Raw genomic sequence first — 26,177 nt, 5'->3', positions numbered from 1 at the left:
TGAATTACATTATTAAATATATTTTTGAAGTGAATTTCTTTAGGCGCATTAGAGTTAATTTTTTACGGATGAAACGTCCCGATTATGTCGAGGAAAAGGGATAGAACGATTGAGAGAGAGTGAGAAAGAGATATCGAGAAAAATACACGCCATTTGTTGATGTATACGTTTAGTAGTTACATATTAGAACTTTAGATACAGATACCGGCAAACTTCTTGAGCATTAAACAAGTGAGTGGGGGAAAGTTCGCATCGTATACAGTCTCACGTCACTCTGCTGCCGCCCATTGATACCATGATGATCGCAAACCTTCGCAAGGCGATGACACTATAAAAAAGAAAGAACGTACAAAGCAGAGAGTGGCACAGTGCGAACAGAGGGATTTGCAGGAGGCCTTTGCCAAAAAGGGCACAGTCTCATATGAATGAGATGTTAGAAATGTACTTAAATGTAAAGCAACTTTTTTTTTAATGTAATAGCAGGCAAACGGGCAAGAGGCTCACCTGATGTGAAGCGATACCGCCGCCCATGGACACTCACATTGCCAGAAGGCTCGCAAGTGCGTTGCCGGCCTTTCAATAATTGGTACGCTCTTTTCTTGAAGGACCCTAAGTCGAATTGGTTCGGAAATACTTCAGTGGGCAGCTGGTTCCACATAGTGGTGGTGCGCGGCAAAAACTGCCTTAGAAAACGCTCAGTTGTGGAACGACGAACGTCGAGGTGATACGGATGGTATTTTGTATTTTGCCTTGACGTCCGATAAAAGAATAGTTATAGCTACTTCATTACAAATGCAATTGGAAAACATTTCACAAAACCAACGTTGACAGATGTCAAAACGACATGTGGTTAACGAGCCGAGATCGCGACCATTTATTGCTGCAATGTCTAGACTTTAAGTTTATTATATATTAACGAGTAAGTGTAGACATTATTATTACGTTGGTATGTAGATCCCCGGTGCTAGTGTGAACATCTTTAAGCGAAATTTTACGAGATACTGCCACAGAATGAGATTCTTTTTTACACTTTTTTAACTGTGTCAAGTTTATGTTTCCACATCACATGCATAATTTTCTTTTTTCTGATTATGTATACAATAAAATCCTTATCACTACGAGATATACATCAATTTTTTTTATTGGATTGGCAATCGCAAGACGTGTTTGACGATGTTAACGTGAACAGGAGGCTCACCTCAAGTTAAGTGGTACACACTGGACACTCAACGCCAAAGGGCCCGCGAGTGGATCGCCGGCCTTTAAGAATTGGTACGCTCTTTTCGTTAGTAAGTTAGTTCAGCTCAGTTCTGGAACGTTAGACGTCAAAGGGATAGGTCGTCATGTAGCCTAGTAGAAATTTGGCTTCAAAGAATTAATATAATTTTCTTCGCCAGCGTTGAAGCCGTTGTACTCGCGTAATAAAAGCATGCTTTAACAAATAATTCCCGATCATAGATTTAATTAAATAAAACCCGTCTGAAAGCTTACTTTATTCAATTGCTTAAATCTGATATGTCATACGGACACAGAATTTCCACCTTTATTTTAAGGCTGTAAGTGTTATTTTGCGTTAAAATTAACTTAAAATACAGGTGATTCCGTAAGAGCCACTAATTGACGTTAAATTGTGTACGTTTCGTTCGTGGCTTGGCGGCCATTTTGGATTAATTAAAGGAAAAGTCAAAGGATGTTTATATACAAACAGGTATTCTGTAAGAATACGTGTTATGTTAATATGTTTTTCATTCTTAACTTGCGATGAAACCCCGCTCAAGTGAATGTTTCTTTTGGCGTTGGTTAATCTATGTCAGCCTCTTCCTTCTTCTTCAGTCGCACTCTTCATTACTGAAGGTCGTGTTAGTGGCTCCACACAACTTCCTTCCCTATGCAGCTACAGAACAGAACTTAAACCTCAACGCACAGAAAGGATAGCAGCACTGAATTATTATAATCGACAGGTGACAGTTGACATTTGAAATTGAGAGATGACAGTTGACAAAACAGGTTATTTATTAATATAAAATTCTAGCTACCTAACGCGGCTTTTCACTGCTGGGCGTACATTTTTATCTCTTAAATAAATCCTATAAGAAGCTTATGTCACAAAAATATTTTTTAAATATAAGTATTTCATTCAAGAATATAAATTTTACTGAATAATAAGATTAAAACGGCCGTATATATGAAACCTAAATCGTGCTCCGCTTGGTCGTGTGCACTGTGTCATCGTAAATCCTTCGGCATGTTTTAATTTGGCGTTCCATTATGCGGTATCAGATTCGATTCTCGATATAACGATATCGGTTATGTAATTAACCAACATTTTATCTCGCTTAAGTAAAGACATACCTAAAACGATTCTATTTGTGTTAAAATGGTGTAAAAAAAAGGTAAATGTTAATTTATTTTATCAGAAATTTTATAAGAGAATTGCGCGAGCCGAACGTGTTTGAAGACATTTGAAGTGTAAATAGAGCTGACGTACATATTGCTTTTCACATTAAAGTCGTGCAGAAAACGGTTAAGCAGCGAAACCATATGCGGAATGGTCACTGCTGACGGAGGACAATTCCTGAGCCCCACTGAGGCAGCACTCCGCACTTTAAGAAATACTGGCCGCAGTCCCACCCAGTTTGTTCTACTCCTCAAAACACTTTAGTGATAATAGATTTCCGATTGCTCGTTCAGTAGTTCAAGTGATACATACGGTTACAAGCCATCTTAAATCCAGACGGATACAAGAAGGGGTTATAGTTATGTAACATAACTACAATGACGTGGAACATATACGAGTATATAAGTGATACCCGTATCTTATATTCCACTAAATAATAATAATAAAAAAATTTCTATCGGTAAAAACCTACCTCAGAGCTCAGGGAACCAATAACAAAACTTGGAAATGGTCCAGCGGCCTACAAGTTTTGAGCTTAGCAACATACTCGTTTTTATTTATGTAGATAAAGCCAATAAGTCATTTGATGAACGATTTCATCGTGGCCTGTCGACGTGAACACGCACTGCCATTGAGCTAATGGAGAGCAATTTATTTGTGTGGCCCGCTTTGATTTTGTTGCGACATATTATTGCAAGATCGGTAAGTACCAAATCGATCAAATATTTAACGCTATTTAGCATGAAAAACTGCGGGTAGCGTATATGTATTGCGGGTAGACGTATTAATTTGTACTCTAGTACTCTGGCTGAGTACACAGGAGTTGCTGTATTATTGTAATTGTATAATTATCCAAGAGGTATAATGTGGGAAATAAATAAACACAAGTTATTATCTATATATATAGATACAATTATCGTGTCACAAATGTAACCAAACTCCTCGGAAACTGCTTGAGCGATTACGATGAAATATGTAGGTACCTACCCACAAGATTCCTTTTTGCTTCGCACATTACAATAAATAAACCCGCTTCGTCTACTATTTCAAATTGGCTATGAATAGAAAATACAACGTCAAAATGTTCCTTCAAGATAACTAGAATTAACTATACAAGTGATAGACAGATTTATTCGCATGACAACTGCCCTTCGACCCCGCATTTGTATTTACATCAAGTAATGCGCATACAATGACTCATTCTATGAATCCAATATATTTACAATTTAGTGTTATTTACAGAAAGTATCATAACGTACGACAAAGTTGACGAACACCTTGAAATGAGAACTATCAAAGAGGGAATCCGGAGTCTGGCAGCTAAATGCAAAGAGCGGTTAATCTGTCACCTCACACCACACCCACCAGAGAGAGCTAGTACTGTAGATGAGACTAATGAGCCACTCCACATGACAGCACCACTGCACAGATTCACTCGCAGCTGATTACAAATACGCGCAGAAGAAAAAAATAATGTATCTGTTTTTTTTTTAATTTAACAGCCCCTTGTCTAACTAAGTCTGCTCTTCTGATGTTAAGTGTTGTTAAGTTAAGCATTGCCGACCTTTTTTTAGTATAAATATTTTTTCAAATCTTTGTGAACACTGTCCAACGTCAAACTTCATAAGGAAATAATGCCCTAAGAGCTGTTAAATTGTTGGTATAGTGAGGTTCTATAGGTACAATGTTTAATAATGACGCATCAATCGTGTCATTTTTATTAAATATTGCCGAGGCGATGGCGCCAAAAACGGGGCAACGAGGTCACCCGTGGCGACAAGCCAAATGCATTCATGACTGTCCACATACTAATCTAAATGCAATGAATATTTTTAACTCCTATTAAAATTAAAACCAGTCATTACTGTGTTAAAAAATCTAATCTTATCAAATAAACAATTTTCGTCTTTTTCTGACAAATCAAATTTATTCTTCTTTAAATTGAAAATACCCGTCCGAATTTAAAACAAAAGTTTTTTTTTATTCATTGTCTCTGCTCAAAGACATCATTTAACATCTAACCTAACTTACGACTTTAAGTAAAATAGGTAAGTTTAATATAATTTACAGTCTCCATAATGTTCTCACACTATGTTCTCGTTTACTATTTTGATAATAATTATTATTATTTGTTTACGGTGTAGTATATACAATCTAAAGTTCGCATATTCTGCCACACATAATGGCTTGCAAAATTGTCTTAAAAGAATTGAAGTTACAATTACATTATGAGTCATATCATTATAGTCAATTGTTATAATACTTTATATATTATCAAATTAATATTAATTATGTTTGACGTTAAACATTAATAGAATAATACATATTTTCCAAAAGTAGTACATTAAGTCGATTTTTAAAAACTCTATTAGGAAGATCGTTGTTGACGGACGGATCATTCGCTCGAAAGGTGATGGAAAACATCGTGAGGAAACCGACTTGCCTTGGACCCCAAACAGTCGGTGTGTGTCAGGCATGGGAGGCATGATCTCCGCTGATTTACATTGACAAATGATCATGAAACAGTCACAGAAACCTGAGGTTCAGACCTATAAAGGTTTTAGCGACACTGATTTTTTTATAAATAAACATAATATAGTATAGAAATGAATGGCACTTAACAATTTTCTACACGTTTTAGTTTAGACATTGCATTAGCACGTAATGTCAATAAAGATTTCGAAATTAATCGCTTGGACAGTGCGTTATTGCAGTGGCAGCCAGCCAAGCCCAGTGGCGCCAACGCGTAATGTAACGCGAGACGTAAAATAAAAACAACTATTAAACACTGTACTCATTCCCAGACCGTTAATAGTTAATTCTGAATTGGCAACAATGAAATAATAAGCATTTTTCACTTGTAATAGCGGTTTTATTTCGCATTGTGTTAGTGGTATTCAGCAACCGGAGATCTATACTTTATTATGTTTAAACAGTTTTTTATAATACAAGTAAATATTGCTTCACAAATTTTACACATACATAAATTATATTAGAACATTATTATTACTTGCAAGGAAATTAAACACAAGCAAACAGAACTAAACAGAAACTTTAACCTCATTAAGAGCGTGATACACAAAGTTACGATTAGGAAGATTGTTGTAGAACTTATCAATATTTTCATCATGTTAGTAATTATAATACTCACTACTACTTACAGCTTGTATACAGTTGACATAAGCGATTTTAATCCAGTTATTTTTTTTATAGAGGAAACGGGCAGAACGCTCACCTGATGTTAAATGAGTTAAGTTAAGTGAGAACAATTCACGCACAATTAACATTACCTGAAGATGTTATTGCTAATCGAGGCTGGCGCCTGTTGGAATGAGGTCGTCAAACGACAGGCCAGGTGAAAAACGATGGCATCGATAAGTCCCTTCCTAACTTCCACTTACTTATGTCGCAATTTCCCTTGGAAGGAGCCTCATTATGATAATTAATTCCTATTATCACTACGTACTTTGAATTATCTAACTCCCTGACAGTACTCGTTTTATCTGTTCCGATACTCCATTAGAATATTTATAAAAACCTTAATCCTGTCCTAAAAGGTGACACTAAATTGACACACAAATGAAAAAACTTTTACACGTTAAAATCAAACATAATAATTATGAAAATAATAAAAATCGGTAAAAGTATTTAATTTTTACTCTTTGTCAGGTAAGTTTTAATTAAGTACAAAACAAGGGCGAATTCTTTGCGTATGGATTCTCGTTGTAGCCCACAGAATCACGAATAACTAAGATCCCTGCTTTGTGTTCATACCTAAATATTATATTATTATTATTTTATAACAGTGCTACCATCGATTAACGAGTATTGTCCGACACTAGCGGATGCACGGCGCCTAAGTCGGCGCCTGACACAAACAATGCATGTCCTTTACGAAACGCTTTGAAAACTTTGTTAATTGTTATGCTAATATGAGATCTCTATCGAATTCGCATTGTATGAAGGTACTAACATAAATATTGACTTATATTGTCAAAGGTTTTTTTAAATATATTGTACAGTGCCACATACTTACGGCATTTTTATTGAACCATTTGTTTTATTCTAAAACAATTTGAAACTAAGACCTTTCATGCAGGTAACAAGCTACAAAAATGCAAGGAACGAAGAAGGTTACACATAGCCACATCTTTCTTGTATCTTCATTCCTTCCGTGTAAAATAATTGTTTAGCTTATAAGCTTATCTAAATCACAAACTCCACTTAGATTTTAAAAAAAAAACCTCGAATAGTTCTTACAAGGCCGCGTGAAACGCTCAGGGGTCTCTCTCGCATTCTACCGAAGCATTACTGACATTAATGGCTGTCATCAACGAACATTTTGATTGCCGTATTGCTAACAGTCCCAGATTTGTTTATTTGACGTATGTTTAAACCATAATTGACTTCACGTCTCGTATGACAGCTGTCAGCGATGACTAAAAAGTTTGACAGAACAAACTAGGTCCCATTAATTAAAAATTTAAAGCCTTTAAAACACTGGGCCTACAAATTAAATATATTTTTCATACTCACTCTTCTGTATGCAATTTGTTTTCATTTGTCGGTACTAAAGTACCAATAACGATGTATGTTGCCAATTCGCTTACCTGTAAAGAAATGACTCATTAGAAATGTTACATATAATTCAAAATAGTATTGACATAAGACTATTATTTTTATCTTTTAACTTTGCTACATTAAAATTAAAACAAATAACATGAATTATTAGGAATTCAATGGGCTAACAAGCGATTTTTTACAGGCAACCCTTGTAATAAATTATAGCTTTTAAAAAGGGGGTTTGGTAGTATTCTGGATATTGTATTTCTTATTAATAAATTAAGCCATTGTAATAAAATAATTGTTAAAAAAATATGCAACGATTTTTATGGTCCACTTATCTACTGACATTTGCCTTCTGTATTGTATCAAAACAAAGCGCTATTCTTGAAAGACCCTAAGTCGAATGAAATCTATTATTTACATATTAAAATAATAATTTTAACTATGCTTAAGCGTGCCTATCTTAAAATGCACTACAAAATTTAAATATGTAACACAGAGACATCGCAAAAGATCAGAAAACATAAGATTAACGACCAAAGAAGAAGACAAATAAAATATAGCAATTAAAATGGCTCTGGACCAGACACGAAAGAAAGCAGGTTGAAATGGACAAAAATAATTACAGAATAGAAACTACGAGGTGGAAAAAGGAAAAGAGGAAGACAGCGCAAAAGATGGGCAGACGATATAAAGAGAAGTAGAGGCACAACTTTAACATGAAGAGCTAACATTAGAAAATGTTGGAAGCAGCCGGTCGCACAAACCGTTATATCTGATGTATTAGATTAAGTTAGGTTATATAACTAAAACAATTTTTTATAAATATTATATTGGGCATTAGCAATAAAGGCCACATAATGGCTGTTTAATATTAATTGATATTACGGTATAAGTATAGCTGATTATAAAAATATCCTTTCAATGACAGGATGTTTAGTTATCAGTTTTTCTATAACTACTATATATTTATAGATATAGTACGAGAGCTGATTAGTTATTTTTTTAATACCTCCTTTTGAATTAGTCTCTATCTTTAATCGGCAGCTCATGTCTGAGTGTGATCAGCACGGAAATCTGTTTCCAACGGTTTCTGTCCAGCGCCTCTCTTATGACAGTGTAGTTTTGAGGACGATGAGTCTTTGACTTGATCAGTCCATCTGGTTGGTGAACGGCCACGTGATCTTTCGCCTTCTGTGTTACCAACAACGATCAGTTCCTCCAAGTTCTCATTCGTTACTACAGTGAATTAGGATTATTTTTTTAGTTACCATGTATAAAGTTTTATTATTTATAAATAAGATTATTATTACTTTGGAGTTGTTAAAACTTGGTATTTAGTCGAGTGACAGCTGTCATTCACTGATTTGATTCCCTTCTACAAGCTTTTCTAACATTGCTCTTTCTATTATCTCTTTAAATTATATATTTTTCGTAATATATAAATTCCCTAACCTAAACCTCTTTGAAATATTTTTTAATGTAATCAGAGGCAAACAGACAGAGGGTTCATCTGATGTTAAGTGATACCATTTAAGAATTCAAAGACACTAAGTCAAATTGGTTCGGAAATACTTCAGTTCATCAGGTTCCACATAGTAGCGGTGCGCGGTATGCCGTGACCATGGGGAGTCCTTTAGAGAGGTCCTTATTACAATACCAATAGTTCTAATTAGTTCCTGCTCCGGTTGCTAACTGCTGCGTGATAAGGTCACGATGCTTCCCTGCCCGACAATGTCCAGCTTGCTGAATGACGTCAGTCCCTGAGAGAGTTAGCTCTTACACTATAAAAATTACCTCCCCATAGCAGCGAGTGCTAGTATTGCTTAGTTTATTTTATTATAAGGTATAAACAGCCTTCTGATTTACAACCCACTCGCCGTTATAAATAAGCAGATGTTAGACGGTCAGCAAATTGAGGTAAAGGAAAATGCTGGAAAAATATTTGTGTTGCTCTTCATGCTTAAAACTTTATGTTACAATCATTAAGACCAGTCTAGGTTTTATCTCTGAATTCTTCATGTTTTCATTATCATAGGCCTATGCCTATTTTTTGCTTGCCTATGCAAGCAGGTGCCTTTTAAAATTATTTTTAACACTAAACATAGGCAATATCACCTCCACATTAACCCTACAATGACAGATGATTTGTGATACATATATAACACATTATAACAAATAAAGAAACGTTAAAACACAAAAACTCAGCTCTTGTATCACTTTTTTGCTGTCACTCCAGTTTTCGTTTACATTCACATCTGTCGCCACTGTTTTGAAAGCCACTCTTGAAGACCTCCCTCTCCTTCCCCAGTCTTTCAAAGAAGCCACATTAACGAATGCATGTTTATAAACGAAGGGTCTACATAAAATGGCGACCTGTTGAACCCCTCAAACAGTGGAACGTTCTATTATTGATCTCCCAGTTAAAAATAGTATGAAATATGAACATATTTTATACTACGCGAGGTTTTGACATCTCCAAATGGTTAAAAACTTAAATTTATCTTTCCATTAGTCAAATAGTCTAAGGTCTTTTAATTAAAGACGGAACAACAAGTATGTTTGGAAAATTTAAAATATCATCCATATATTCAACTTTTAACTATAATTATGCAGTGCTTAATTATAGTTACAAGCAAAATAAGGCAAGGTCGAGGACAATGCTATTGCGTATTCACAGCAAACACTTAAACCACAAAGTCTATTTATGAACACTTTACCACAACCTAACAATAAACACAAGTTTCAAGCGTTAATATACCAACATAAGAAGGGCAAAGGATGCCTTTGAGATGTGGTGCTGGAGGCGAATGTTAAGAATACGGGGACTGCGAAACACACCACAAAAGCGATCAAGCAAAAATTATATCATATTTTGGCCATACAATGGGCAGAGCGTAAACATGGAGAAACTGATCGTCGTTGGCAACACAGAAGGCGAAAGACCGCATGGCCGTTCACCAACCTAATGGATTGATCAAGTGAAAGACTCATCGAGCTCATATAATGTAATAAGAGAGAAGATGAAAAGAAACCAGTGGAAACAGATTGTCCGCTCCAGATGTTTCCTTGCTGACCACGACGCGACTAACTAACGAAGAGAGAGATAGTTTCCCTAGTGTTCGCCTAGTGGATTGATCTTTCGACTGTAAACCCTGAGGTTAGGACATTTTTACTACCAAGACAAGATCCAAGCAAAAAAATCTAAAAGATGTTCATTGAAATATCAATTTCAAATGACCAAAAGGTCGCGCCCTCGTGACTAATGCTACGAAGGGTATTACAAAGATTTCCATACTTCTAAACACGCAACAGCCCAATAAAATGATAGGGCGCACCCACGCCGCGCCGACTGCCAATCGTGACACGAAAACAATAAAAATGTCTATAATAGTCGCAAACTAAAATACACTGTCTGTATGAAAGACGAATAAATTACTGATTTAATGAATAAATTATGAGTTCAACGTGGTACGCCGCGGGAAAAAAATAGCGCTATAAGTGTGGCGCCGGCGCCAGCGGCGGTAAGGATACTCGTGCACTTCTAGATTGAGGATGATCGACTACAACGGATTATGAATCTTATTATAACCAGCTAAAAGCTAATTTCGTAGGTACATTTACATAAATACAACGCTTTGGAAAACACGGGGTCTGAATGCGCTCAAGCAACCGTAGCGATTCATTACGACACTTAGAAAGTATTGTAAATTCAAATAAAACGAAACCCTATTGGATAGTAATAGAGTTGTTATTTCGACAATGCATATGAAAAACTTGAAGTGATTTATTGTAGTCATTGCAACTAGCCCGTCGAAAATTAAAAAGAATTTAAGCTTAAATAACTCGGAGCAAAAAGTATACAACATTCCAACACAGTCATTCGCTTATAAAACTTGTGAATAAATTTCTCCGATTTGTGATGAAACTGGTAATTTGAATTTAGAACACAACAGGTGCGTTCGAAAGAAACATAAACATCGATTTGATAACAGATGTGATCCAGCTGTCAGTACTTGAACACGAACGGAGCGTTGCAATGTATTATGTAATACCCGTAATCAGCGTTGTTGAGTAAAAAAATCAAATATAGCGGCAAAAATCTCCAAAGCTGCAGTCCAGACAAACAAACCCATACTTATCTAAATAGAGGCTACGCCCCAATCCCGGTACCTTACGTGTTTTATTATCTCTCCACACCGCTATCTTTAGAAGTTGTCCCTTCGTTACAAAAACTACAATCTTATCAAGTGACACGAACTTCAACTTAGCCGGTACCTATTTTTACTCTCCTCCGGTGATGCTTTTAGCCATATCGAAGTCCCGTGAGATTTATAAAGCATGGATCAATTCACAGGTCGCCGGATGTCTTTAGGTAACGGAAACTTGTGTGCTTAAGTAATTTAAGATTATAAAGTGACATCAAAGGAACAAAGTAGATTTAGTTTATGAAACACTTGTTGATAACGCTAAAACCATCCTAATGAAACCTTGGGGTTTTAAGCTTGGGATTAGATTGGAAATATCGGAAATATTTGTACTTATTGTCGAGTCTAAAGTACTCAAGACGAAGATAGTAAGCACTTGAAATCCATTTAAAATAATGAGCATCTTTGGTATTTCAAGTAATGTAGTGACAACGTGATGAAGTGCCATTAAAAATATCACTGACAGGTAGATGAGTCATAAGCAGAACAGCAAATATTGATCGAACAATAGAAGAAAATAAGCAATAGACAAACCATTATAGTTATTTTTTTGTCACTGTATATTAATGATAACATTTGTTTTATAGAGATGACGACAGCAATTATGGTGTAGATTTGATAGCCACTTTAATACAAATCCAATATCTATAAGAGATTAATCATTGTGACAATTTAATGGCGTTACCTTAATTGGCCACCAGGCCCTCGGAACAATACATTACTTAGATAAACAAAATAGACGATCACTGGAAAGGCATTTCAATGGTGCAGGTATATGTTTTTTTTGCAAATTTTAGTACAGGTAGTTGTACCTGTTGGAACTTGTTGAGAACAAAAGGGTCTAGCCTAATGGTTGTATGATGGAGTGTAGGCGACCAAGTCAATTAGGCCATCCGCCGACACAATTCCCGGAATGTCGCCGACAAATGACTGGATACGATAAGAGCATAAGGCAAGATTGTCTTTTCGTCCTTTTTGTCCTTTACCTTCGCTGTGTCCGATAACAGGACGCCCGCCTAATTGAGTTTCACTGTTTGACGATTGTTTATCGCCAAAATGCATTTGAGATGCCACATCGAGCCCATTTTATCGTGGGCAATTAACATGCGTTAATCTCGTAGACAGTGCATTGGCTTTGTGATGTTGAACGCTTTCTTGTTAGCAGAATTAAAATAATTCTCGGGCGATGACTAATCGCTTGACTTGTGTAGCGGCAATAAATTCAGGGTAAAATCAAATACAAAAACAGTGTGTGGATTGTTTCACACTTGGTGAACATTGTGAAAGTGGGAATTAGGTGCAGAGAGCTGTTATATTGATACCGCTATCTCCAGCAACATCCGCTGCCTTTGATTACACTAAAATATGTGTATTTTAAAATTATTACTTTTGAGGATTGTGTGCAAGCCGTAAAAGTGGCAGAGCGTTATTGTGAATCACAAAGTGTTTTGACTGAATCACATCCTCAACACTGTGATGTTGTTTTCAGTTGATATTTCCGTTTTCTTTGTGAGTGAAATGTTTTGTTGACTGTAATCATTTACACGATAACGATTCCTTTTGTATTTGCCATTTTTAAATTATTTTACATTTGCTGGTAATTGTTTCGAATATTTTTTTTGTCAAGGATATCTCCTTTTCATAGCGTGTTTACTAGTAGGTCATTCTAATAAACACGCTTAATTTAATTGACCTTTTTTGCATTTCCGTTCTAGTTTCTATTTATATCATAATTATATTTCGCTTCTCGAATATAACGGAATAATCACTACTTATCCAGAGCTTGACAAATTAATATTGGGCAGATCAATTAAAAAAAAAACAAACTGTTAAATTCCTAATATCTTATCCGCTGTTTTGCTAGTTAATATTGTATTTTATTGTTCTGTAACATTTATGTTTACCATAATTGTCATATATTTTAGCAAAGATAGTTTGTAACCTACTCCTGTGGTGAACTTTAATATTTAAATAAATAAATGTGGCTTCGCGATTTGCTACAGGGTAAATGTACTTTCCATAACTAGTATCGTAGCTTGTAACTTAATGATATCTTGTGTCCGCAATATGCAGCAATTTGCATAATTAACGGGTTTGAAACGAAAACAGCTAAAAACAATAAGCCTAGCCTTTTACACCGTTATATAATAAACAAACAACACAATAGTGAAACTCTATAGTTTATTGGATAATTTAAAAGCCAGATACACAACCGGTAAAGCGATAATTAAGTCCAGTAATGTATAGCCGCATTGTAGAGGCAATCAGATGGGATGTCAGGTGGCTGGCTTTTGACCCAAGCTGAAATTTATTACACCTTAAGTATTTGCGTATAATGTTTTTTTATATTATTTGTTTTATATTGATGGATTATGGTTGTGATTTATTAATATTATATAAATACTAGCTGACCAGGCAAACGTCGTTTTGCCATGTATATTATTTATAAGGAAACATTTTTTTAGTTCAATAAAAATAACTAGTAGATTGTTATTTTATTTAATATAATAAAAAGTAGGGGTGACAATTATGGGTTGTATGTATTTTTGTATGTTGTATGATAATATAAATTTCATAAGAAACGGTCGAGCCGTTTCGGAGGAGTATGGGAACGAACATTGTGACATGAGAATTTTATATTAATAGAAATAACACTCTTCAGGGTTATATGATTTGTCTAATCCATTTCAAATTAGCAAAACAAATTTGCTAATTTTATTTTGAAAAATTACAGCTCTCTATCAGTGCAATGTTAACCGGGACAAGTGTTTAATAATTCAATAAAAAAAAACCATGACAATGTATCAAATGTTTTTATTTTATATGTGGTAAATTAAAATGAGAATTCTTTAAGATTTTAATGATTTATAATCGTTAATCATTACAAACCCTTTCAAAATTTACCCTCAAATTTAACGTATAACGTCTAGTTACTAAATAATGAAACAACAATGTGTAATTAATGAAACATTATGAAATTGTATACATGTCTGTTACAGTTGCGTGCGAATTGTCATTAAATTTATCGCAAAACCACCGATTGTGATACGAATAAATTAAAAATAATGAGTGAAAGTAACAACTCAATAGAACAATGTAGAGAAAGAAATGTATGGTAATTCGATCTTGGTTTTTGCAGTGTTTGCTAACCTAGCGGTTAAACTGGCGTTCAAACCCTGGGTATAAAATGGATTTCTCTATATTTGTGTACTGAACACATCTTGACAAAACGGACAAGGCCCAAAATTTAATATGAGTATCCTAGAAACCAAATATTCCTTATAATTAAATATAGATCTTGTCAGAACAATAACTGTCACGATAAACAGTTCAAAAAGAGTTTTTTGGTTGGATTGGGGTACACTCTACTCTTGAAAGAACTTAACTCAAACGGTTTGGAAGTACCTGCAAGAAGTGCTTTAAAAAGTCGTAGCGTGGTAGCGCCCGAATCTAATGACCACCACGGAGGCGGCATTGGTTTTAACATTGACAAGTTTTACGGCCCTTTGTCTGACAGTAATCATTCAGAGGGTAGAGACAGTGTCGGAGCGTAATTTTAATTAATAAACTGGTAATATTTGCATACCGGCTGTTATTGACAAACACGGCGCCGGCGCAGCTTCGTGGGCGACTGCAGGATGACGCATGCAATTATAGCTCTTGTTGCATGAATAAAACATGATGAATTAGTACTAAACTTGGACGGCTACAGTGATCTATCGAGTTTAATTATCGAGATCTTAGGTAATGAGTTTTTAAGTTAACATTAGCCCACTACTATTATTCTATACTCATACTAGCTCGGCAAACGTGTTTTATTTATATGTCTCAGCGTGCGACTTTCATTGGTTGTAGGTTCGAACCCCGGCTGTGCACCAATGGACTTTCTTTCCACATTTAACATTCGCTCGAACGGTAAAAGAAAATATAGTAAGAAAACCGTCTTGCCTTAGGCCCAAACAGTCAACGGCGGGCAGGAGGCTTATTACTTACTAATAGATTAACAAATGATCACAGAAATCTGAGGCCCAGACCTAAAAAGGTTGTAGCGACATATTTTTATTATACGTCAAACTCTAAATATTTTTACATGTTCAACGCACCCACACATGACTATGAATATTTTAATAATTAAGTCATTACATTAATCAGCTCGTCCGTACTCGTCAGTTTTTCAGTGCAATAATTATAATTTAATTATAACGAATGCAGATTGCAGACTGCGATAATTGCCGTGGCGCCTTTCAAGTTATTAATAACGGGTACGCTTAGTTAGCTTAGCTATCATTTAATTTGTGTGTGAAATTTTCTATGCTACCCGGTAGAGCTACCTAGGTTGATTCTAGAATATCCATAGTAGGTCTGAATATACATTACAAAAATGGTCGGCAGTGACGAGGTATGGAATGCAGTGGTAAACTTATGTGAGCAAGTAACGTTACAGGAGACAGCAGATCGAGAAAGAGAGCGCTCTAGAACGAATCCTAGGGTTAGAAGACGTGGAGTAAATAGGAGAAGATATACTCATCTCCTACCTCCCATGTAGTGTTAAACTTCCGGAGGTTTCGAGCGTAACAATTATGCCATTGACACCCCAGTAGAATGTGAGAGCGGCTCCGGATCTGTAACGCGGCTTGTAGGAACTACTCGAGGTGGTTTTAGAAGGTATTGCTCAGTATCGGAATAGCAGAGATTCTGATGTGGGTCGAATCCCATAAACCCTATTAACTTTCTGAGGCGATGCGCAAAATCCACCTGGGATATCAAAACCCAAAGGTCCGGAACCACATAGATGCTGCCCTCACACTTCGAATCAATTTTCCTTTAGTTTGTAAATAAACAAATAAATAAACATGGCTTTGTCTATGCGATCTAATACAAAGTTTTGAAAAACGTATTTTCAGTATATAGAAATTCGCTAAAGGGTTCGTTCTATAACAGTAAAATAGCGGGAAATGGCATTGAAGACCTTGCAGTAGCAGATCCAGTCGTGTGGTCGGGTCAAACCAAGTCAAAAGTTCGACTAACTCATTTACCACAATAGGTGATACTATAAACATAAATGTATACCATAATAAGGTTGTCCTTGAGCTTACCGATTAGATTCTTACAAGTATGTTTGCTTTTCCATTATATTAATCGATTGAGTCCTTAAAGTAACTTTCCCTTTAAAATTAAAACTGGTTTCGATTACATTTCAGTAGCAAGCCTATAAATATGGCATCGTATCACTTGACTGGTCCAACAGATTATAGAAAGTATTTCTGATTGACACATATCAAATATAATGAGCCGTTATCGGCTACTTGTTCGTTTGATATGACTTCTATGTAGCTATTTTTAATCTGTGCTCCAATTTTAAATTTCAAAATCAAATAATTTCCGACCATAGAATATCCTTTATTGACATCCAGGTGTACCAACTTAAAAAAAATGTTTTTTTATTGGTACACTGTGAGGTATAGATTATTTAAGTAGGCACAAAAAGAAGCCTTTGAGATGCATCGCATCAACTGGCTCCAAAGAGTGACGAATTAAAGAGTCCTTCAACGAATCAGGACGAAAGACTGGGACTTTATGGACTGTTAAAATACGAAGAGTCGCATAATTCGGACACCTCGTTGCAGCTTACAATGATGAACAAAATTCAAGGCTAGAGAACAGGTCGGAGAACGTACGGGAGTAGACCGGCATGAGGAATTCCATACGACGAGGCACTTTTCAGACTAGCGCAAGATACTTGGCAATTCAAGTTGTTTACAGCCAACCTTCAGCAATAAAGTGGCACCAGAAGAAGATTTTAACGCTAAGACAGTGTATACTAAAAATATATAATGAAAATAATGTATTTTTATGGTTTTATGTAAATTTTTTAAAAGTTCCCACGACACTAACATGATTACGAATTTATGAACTGTAGGTGTGAAATTGACACAGTGAAATGTAGACAAACCAGAAACAACGGAATTAACTGCGCCCACGCACACGTGGCCATTGACGAATTCTAATAAATTTATGATAGCCATAATAAAGTCTATTATAAAATAATTTTAAAGGTGATATATTGTATTATAAAATGAACATTGATATTTTAGTAAGTACAGCAATGCCTCCAGGAAATCGCATTATAGGAGAGTCTCGCCAAACCGTTTCTTTATAATTCACCATTCCGCGCTTCACCACATAGTGGTGGTGAGCGACAAAACCTTCCTTAAGAAACGCTCAGTTGTGGAACGACTTCGAGGCGTTACGGATGGTATTTTGTATTCTGCTTTGACGTCAGATAATGAAACAAACCTGCAGGATAGTCCGCACTATTATTTAGAACACTCTCTCATCTCAATCATGAAACAATCTTGCTAATTCATAACTATAAATTCCACGTCTATACCCGTAATCTTCATTGACACTGCTACATGATATGACATCCTGATTATCGAGAAAGCAATTGCAGCACTTTTGATTGATGAAACTATAAATGAATATGTGTTGTTTATTAACGACTTTTGATACATGAAAGAATACTGGGCCAATTTTATAAATGACTTATTTCTATTTTAGAATGCTACATTATCAAAATAGTATTTTTTTATTAAAAGGCCAGGGTATTGCCTTGCTAAGTAAGAATATGTAAAAAAATCTAAATTTGACTTCAGATAGATAAGTAAACCAAGATAAGTTTCGGTCATGATTTTGAAGCCAAAAATCCTTTGCTAGCATTTGAATAGTGGACTAGCAGCCCACGACAGGGAATTCTGCCACTTCCCCAATATATTTCTTTCTTATCTAATAAATATTTTCTTTTCTAAATTAAAATAGAGACATTATATTATATATCCAAATAATATACTATTTGATGGGAAACTAAATCGACTTCAAAACAAAAAAACATAAGTTTGCAAGAAAGCGGCGAACTAAAAATACAATTACAATAATTTAGTTTTCTTAGTTAAACTGTTAATTACATTAAAAATAATCAATTCAAAATTTATTTCATATTGCTAACTATTTACACAGGCCAATATTAGAAAAAACCAACAACAAGAAACAAGAAGATTTACATTTACTGCCAGCTGTCAAACTGGTAGAGCGGGCGAGAAGAACTGGCAAGGAATATCTAGACAGTCTTAACCAAGTGGTAACAGTCTTACCTTCCACACTCATCCCTGGGGTAAGTTCAATCCCCGGCCGTGCGTATATACGCATTTAACATTCGCTCGAACGGTGACGAAAAACCTCATGAGGAAACCAGTTTGCCTTAGGCCCAAAAAGTCGACGGTGTGCCAGGCATAAGAGACCACATACTTGCCTATTAAATTGCCAAACGATCATGAAACATACAGAAATCTGAGGCCCAGAATTAAAAGGTTCTCCATGTTTTTGGTTTATAAGGAACTGATCTATGACTAGACATATTGAATATTATAATAAGTAACAAATGCTCATGCATCAGGCAAAAACAAAGACAACAATAAAGAGTTTACTCAATTATCTATTCGATGTCCGCCATGAATATCGATTAACTGTCAATTGATATTCAAAATTCGAATGCGCTGACAGTTAAAGTTGACACAACCTTATGTTCTACGTGTCTATCGGATCGTGATCATGTTGAATAAAACCCGGAACTTGTGTCTATGGGCAAATAATTTTCAAAAGTCAGTATGTAGATGCGGTTGTGTATGGAAATATAAAAGTAATACAAATAAAAACTATTGCTTCACCAAATTTTGCAACTTTACTGTACGCATACATAAATTAAGCAACTAATTTCAAAGACGCTGATAAATAGTTTTTTTTTAAATATAACAAGGGGCAAATGGGCTTACCAAATGTTGACACTCACATTTCCAGAAGACTCGCAAGTGCGTTGCTGGGCTTTTATAGAAAGATTCATTCAAGGAGATTTTTGCATACATTAATCTTTACATACAATTAAACAAGTCGCTTCCCACAGTTTATATCTGCCTCGATCGTTTCCTGTTCCAGGCAAACATTAATTATCTTTTAAAAATAGAAGGCGCCTGCGCGACACCCATAGAATGGTTACACTTCACTAAGACTTGTCAGTTTCCTTAGATTAGACTCTGGGAATGAGTACAGAAAATTTACTTTAAAATCAAATTGCATGTAATATATTGAACAATTTAAATTTATTACTGCTGCTAACATGATATATACTAATTACTAATATACATATAATCAATAGCTTATGTACACATCCTGGCATGACGGATTCATATAAGCGCTTGGCAAGTGCCCAGTCCCCTTAGGAGTCGCATCTTGCATACATAATGTTTACTAAGTGCATTGCGACATGACTCGATTTGATCGATTTGCAAGGCAAAGCCACTCGTTCCTAGAAATATCGATATAGTATATATTTAAATGTCTGGTTTACACAAAGCCAAATGTATGAAACAATGTTTTATATACATTTTCCTTAACTTCGAAGGTATAATAAACAGGACCTTTGATCTTCCGATTTATGTAACCTAATGTTCTAGTTCAGCCCTTTGACTGATGTGTTAATTTTTGGTCTAAGGCACACCAGTGACTCATGATATTATCGTTTTTATACTTTTGGTTATACGGCAATTTGTTTGTATATGAATAAATTATGTTTTGATTTCATTTCGGACCAGCAAATAGGATGGCTTATAGTAAAAATACTGCGCAAGGTAAAAGGCTTCAAAGGCTAAACGGCTCCTGGCTGTCGCATTGTTTATTAAGTTATTACTATTGTTGAAAGAACAATCGCCTTATGTATTTATGCGATAAGTCTAGCGTTAAAAAGGTCATTATATACACTACACGATATAGATTTAGATTAAGACTCAATCAACATGAACTCGTACAATACAAACAAATGACTATTATTTACCCAAGTACCTAACATAAAACCTACATGTGCAAAAAAAAAATCTATAAGTAAAATGTTTTTTTTTTATTAATTAAAAATTTCCTTTATTGGATTAGCTTTTTTGTTTTTATGTTAAATATGCTCGTGTTTTAGCTAAGTAATAAAAAGAGAAGCAATCGTTTATCTTAATTATTTTCAAAAAAATCCCAAAAATTTCTTAAAAAGCAAAAATTCACCAAAAACAGAAATAAAACAGAAACCTCTAACGATGCTCGTTCTCTGGGCCGACACTCAACACTCTTTTTTGAGACACCCTGTATATTATAAGTAAAAGATCATATCGAAGTTTACCACATCATCTAATACATATATCTACAGTACATGTTACAAGCTATCTTATCTAAAATATATATCACAAATTTGGTAAACATAAATGTTACAAAAATTAAAAAATGGATTAGTTATGAGTTACTTAACAATGTTTTCTTTGAAATTGATCAGTCCATTACATAACATATCCAGCTCCGAATAACTGTTTAATGAGTTATAATCACAAATATTTTAAGGAATTAAAAATTTGTACTGTGGTTTAGGCCTTGAAGCACCAAGGTTTATATATATATATATACATTAAGCAATCATAAAAAGATCTCTGAAACTCTATTTCGAATTATACTTTATTTTAAAAACTACTGTACAATGGTAGTCCATTTTTTTGGTGATTGTTAATGTAAAGGTAAGCGAAGCGTTACGTCCGTTATATTTATATTTGCTAATATTACGCCGACCGCAGGCGCCACACTTCCGCTTCAACAGGAAGTTAGATGCAACTGTTACCGGCTGTATTCTAAAGTTAAATTATTTATCGCTTATCAGCATTAGTTACTTGTGGAGGGTGATATAAAGATTAAATCAGCTGATAATGTAGATAGATCCACTGTTTTAATTTTGTGGAATGTTTCAGGTCCCTGTCCTGTACCATGTGTGTCATGTACCTGTCCATCGGTCTACCGATGGACTATGAGGGAGACGCACACTTAATGATTTATAAGTGTAATATTTTTTTTACAAATGTGTGTGTAACATAAAACAATTATTGTTAGATAGAAGTAACAAATATCTAACGCGCTACGGAGGCATTTGGAACAAGTATTTTTGGTAATAATTTCCAATAGAAAGCTCAATTACAAGCTGAAAAGTTTGTTCTACTGGTTCTTATTAACCCTGGTTAATATTGAACAGCTCTCAGCTCTGGAGACGTCACATCGCAGATCACCTACCTACTGTATCGTGTCCAGACAACAAAGTATGAGAGTAAGGGATGGTTTTCTTTTTAGGTTAAATTTCTATTTATTATCATTAAACGTTGCTTAGTTTGAAACTAATTATTAAACACACACACATATTGTATAAGTAAATAATAGGCAGGTGCGCATAAACTCGCCCCTAAACAATTTGCGACCCATTGACGCCAGTGCCAGTTGGCAGTGTCCCACACTCGTTCCTGAGCAATTATGACCCTTAATGCAATCGTATAAAAACCATTTTGGTATGAACTTAATACTTCGAGTTCGAGACGCCGCGTTTAATGAATTTAGGCGCCACACAATTACTCACAAAACTCCAGTTGCATATGTCCACAGAATACAATAATTAAAAAGCTATTTTTTATACCATATGTCAAACGGAAGCCCCTATTAGAGCAGTCATCGCAGCCCATGGACACCTATGTTAGTGGCGTTGTCGGCCTTTGGAAACTCTTGGGATTCCACAGTTCGTAAATGAAATACCATCAAGACCAGACCAAGAACAGACCCATCAAGATATTTATTTTAGATTATAAGAAATTATTTATAATATACCAAGAAAAATATAATAAAGAAAAACAACCATTTTGAATTCCATTCAAATTAATTTAAATAAACTGGATATACGAGTTATACATGTAATTGATTCGGGGGAAAAAAATGTAATGGTCTACAATTTTAATCTTGAATTAATTAAGTAACTAACTAACATTTTACAATTATATTAACACTTAAATTCCACATATAAATTTATTTAAGGAAAAAAACATAACAAATGTTTAACGTAAATCGATAAACATATTTTGCTGTATTTGAAAATAAAACAAATGACGAAACGTAACGATTGATTGATTAGACTAATCACGGGCACGTTTTACAAAGTTTACCGTATCAGCAATGGACTCGCATAGAAAAGCCGTTGGACCCTGGAATCTGAACGAGTAGACCGTCCACTAATGATGAGCAACTATGAAAATCGTAAAGCACTAGTACGGCTCTTGTGATAACTGTTATTTATTACAGAATTTTAGCAAAACATTTTTCTATCGAGTCTTCAGAAATCGACCTGTTACTTATAGAAAAAATGTATTACTCAATAAATGATTATTTGCGTGAAACACTGTAGTTATATAAGTTTAATAACATGATATATGATATGTACGATATTTATAATATAAGAATTTACAAATATAACTAATAATGTAAAATGTAAAACTACTTCAAAGACAAATTTGTATGGCAGAATATGCGAAATGACTATTGTCCACCTTTTTGTATCATATTCTTGCAATAAATTATTATTATTTTTATTATAAAAAACACAAGGATTTGTAGACCTAATTTTACTTTCCTAAAATAAATCGCAACAACCATAGACATTGCAGTATTATTATTCTACCAAATAATCATAAAAGTTGAATCATATAAAACGATTTAAAATATAGAGCAATTCATTTTTTTTTTCGTGTAAATCCCGTGACGTCACTGGCGCCGAAACCAGGCGCGTGTCGCACACATGTTGTAACTAAGCTCCCTAGATACGCACGAATACTTTAAGATATTCGTCACTACTTTATTACATACCAAAGATTATAGATAGACAACTCACAGAATACAATGTAATATTTTTGTTAAGTAGATTTTTGGAACAATGTTGGCCTAGTCGTTTTAGCGTGCGACTCTCATCACTGAGGTCGTGGATTCGATCCTCCGCTCAATCAATGGACTTTCTTTCTATGTGCGCATTTAACATTAGCTCGAACGGTGAATGAATCATCAAGAGGAAAGCGGCTTGCTTAGACTCAAAAAGTCGACGGCGTGTGTCAGGCACAGGAGGCTGAACACTTACTTGCCTATTAGATTAACAAATAATCGTGAAAGAGATTCAGAAATCTGAGGCCCAGACCTAAAAGGTTGCCGCGACAGTGATTTATTATAAGTAAATTTTTCTGTATACATTTAAATACGGTAGCATAAGTGTTACCTACTTTACAGCAGTCAAAAGCTACGTTAATCAAATCATGGATCATCAATGCGATGAACCTCAATTTGTTTAAAATATTATCGCGTTTATTGGTTGCAGTAATGCGTTTGGGATGAAGACAAAACATTGTATTGGAATTAATACTCCGAAAACAAATAAAGAACTCAAGATACTCCAAAAAGGAGGTTTGTAAAACGTGTAGACATTTGTTTTTTTATTTTATGAAATCTTTATATTAAATGCTGACCGGGCTAGTCTTGTTTTAAGATTATTCTCAAGGAAGCTTCCGCTATCATAGAACACATATAAAGCTAATTCAACGGCAAGCAATCCGTAATTGCAAACGTTCATACTCTCTTTTATTAATTATATTTAAAATAATAATTTATTACATATGTTTGTTTACTGACGATGTCACGGCGCCATGTCTGCGGTTTATCTGATCTTATTGATAGGATATCGGATATTATGACGTCACCAATCGATACATACATGTAGAGTATCCACCGAGACTGTTACTAATTGATGTATTTGATATTGTAAGAACAGAAGCTTTGCGGTTCTAGTGTAGGCGTATAAAAGACCTAAGTTCATCAATCATCTCATCTATATAAAGTAGGCAGGGACAGGTGTTTGGTCATCGCCGCTGTATGATCTTCAACCCATGTGTAGTAAATTTCACAGTTTTGAAATTCAAAAATGTTAGCAGAAAATCTTGACCATAACTTCTAGTGTTTGTCTATGCTGAACTAAACTAAAACAGTTTAATTACACCATTTTAACATCTGTCAAATTTTACCGCGTCGTAAATAGAAGAGAATGCGTATTTTTGAAACATTACGAAAAATAATTTTCATGTGAAAGCTAATAAATAACAATTACAGGAAATGTGTTGTGTTGCCCATTGTTACTCTTCATAAAAGTAAAATCAAGTAACTTTTAACACTATTAAATTTGTCACTAACATAAATGAGATTAAGAAATAAAGTCATAACAAGTAATAAATGTTAAAATTATGCTAACAACACAAAGATTTCCATAACTCTGATAAACTCTGACCAAATGAACTGTAATCACAATATTATCATTAACTTGTTATTTTTAATAGTTTCATTAAATTTGATAACTTCTCTGTATTATTCAAGCACAATATAGATTCAGATTTCTTAAATATCTAGAAATTACAATAATTTGAAACTAAATATATTTGCAATTAAAACTATATTCTTTTAAACCAGTTTGTGTGGGCATGTTTACAATACAATATGAATATATAATATAACAATGGTCAAAGGAATCAGGTAGCCATGACTTTAATGTTCCTATCAATAGTGTAATTTTTAATTTAATATAATGCAGCTTTAAGGACCTCTTATTATCTATTTAAGTAAATAGAAAAAAAACAAACTATATTTTAAAATTTTAAATGATATTGGAGCTTTTGTGTAAATATAATCTAATTGCTATATTGGTAATTAACACTCACTTATTTAATGACTAATTCCAAATACTACTAATTCCTTTCTTAGACTTTTGTTGGTTTAAAACACCGTTGTTATGCTGTTTTGCAAATTTCTACATAAATTAGTGCCTAGATTGTAGAAGTTGTCGTCGTTAAATACTACTGGCTGTCGATACTAACTAGTTATATAAACAACATACCTGTCAATCCAAGATCCGACAATTCCGAAGATGCCTCGTTACTAAAAGCAACCGAGAGTTGATATAGTACCAGTACTAAACACACGCTAAAATTAGCCATGGTCATAGCTCAATTACAATCTATTACCAACAAACACACATTAAAATCACTATAACATTGTGTGATTACACCAAATTAATCCATTGTTCACACACACAACACCTATAATAGTATCACACTTAAAAATGATTTAGTCTAATATAATAATAGTTTTTCAAATAATAATTCACCACGCGCTCATAATATTTTTAAACACAGCGACACGTGCTCTCCGTGCAACTGCTAAAAGTCACTGACTGACGTTTACGCGGGAGCGGGAAGTATAGTTAGAGTGAGAAGCAACTTGCCTACCGGCCTATCGGGGTGTGCGATACGTCCGAGTGATGCTCTATGGCCTATCGACAATACATTTTAAATCATAAGTTAATATTACAATTAATTATTAAGTACTTATTACGTTTTTTATGAGCTATAAATAAGTGAAGTAATATAGACCTTAGCTTTTACTGTTTAAGGGTACTTAATATTTGCGTCTAATAGAAATTATCTATAGATATAAAAATTTGTTAATGATATTTACATTATAAATAATAAGTCGTGGAAATACGTACGTTCAGCTGTAGTGTTATAAAAACAATCTCAGTGCTTTTGAAACAAACATTAATATCGATAAAAGACTAGCAACACTTTCAATAAAGCAAACAATGCAGTTCTCTATCTTTACAGCCATTCTAAATTAAACTTTATTCAATTGAAATAAAGCACTGAATCAATAAACGGATAAGTTTTTTTTTTATTTAAGCGCTCTACGCGGCATCCATGTGGATTGTGGAGTGGATTTTTGTTTTGTTTTGTTGGGATTTCGTTATAAACCCTTTCTTTATCTTTCATTTTTAACGATTAGAAGAATTTATTATAAGGGAAACATGTCTGGCGCCATTTAAATTAATTCAAACAAGTTATAAGATAGAAATTGTTCCAAATGTTTTCGTACTTCAGTTTTCTATTGTCGATGGTTAACTAGGATGACATGATTCCTAACTGTCAAAATGTTATGATCTATTTTATATAAGTTGATTTATGCAAGATTTATCCGACAGCGATCCTGATACCGATATGGGTGACATTTTGGGTTTGACGATACTTTTC

The 26,177-nt window shown here is 34.5% G+C and overlaps 1 protein-coding gene across 2 annotated transcripts in view; it reads right to left on the bottom strand.

Moving 5' to 3' along the window:
* The window catches only part of LOC123710051 (BMP and activin membrane-bound inhibitor homolog), a 65,271-nt gene extending 39,930 nt beyond the window's left edge, over nt 1-25,341 (bottom strand). Inside the window, exon 1 of one of the 2 annotated variants that reach the window (XM_045661726.1) lies at nt 24,989-25,341. In XM_045661726.1, coding sequence (XP_045517682.1) covers nt 24,989-25,094 — 106 coding nt within the window. In that variant the 5' untranslated portion in view covers nt 25,095-25,341. The remainder of the gene's footprint in view (nt 1-24,988) is intronic. The other variant, XM_045661725.1, reaches the window with a different exon arrangement.
* Nucleotides 25,342-26,177: the final 836 nt, after the last annotated feature.

This window comes from Pieris brassicae, chromosome 5, assembly GCF_905147105.1.
Source record: "Pieris brassicae chromosome 5, ilPieBrab1.1, whole genome shotgun sequence".
Classification (NCBI taxonomy): Eukaryota; Metazoa; Arthropoda; class Insecta; order Lepidoptera; family Pieridae; genus Pieris; species Pieris brassicae.
Note: the sequence above shows the minus strand (reverse complement) of the source record. Positions and strands in the feature narration are given on the sequence as shown.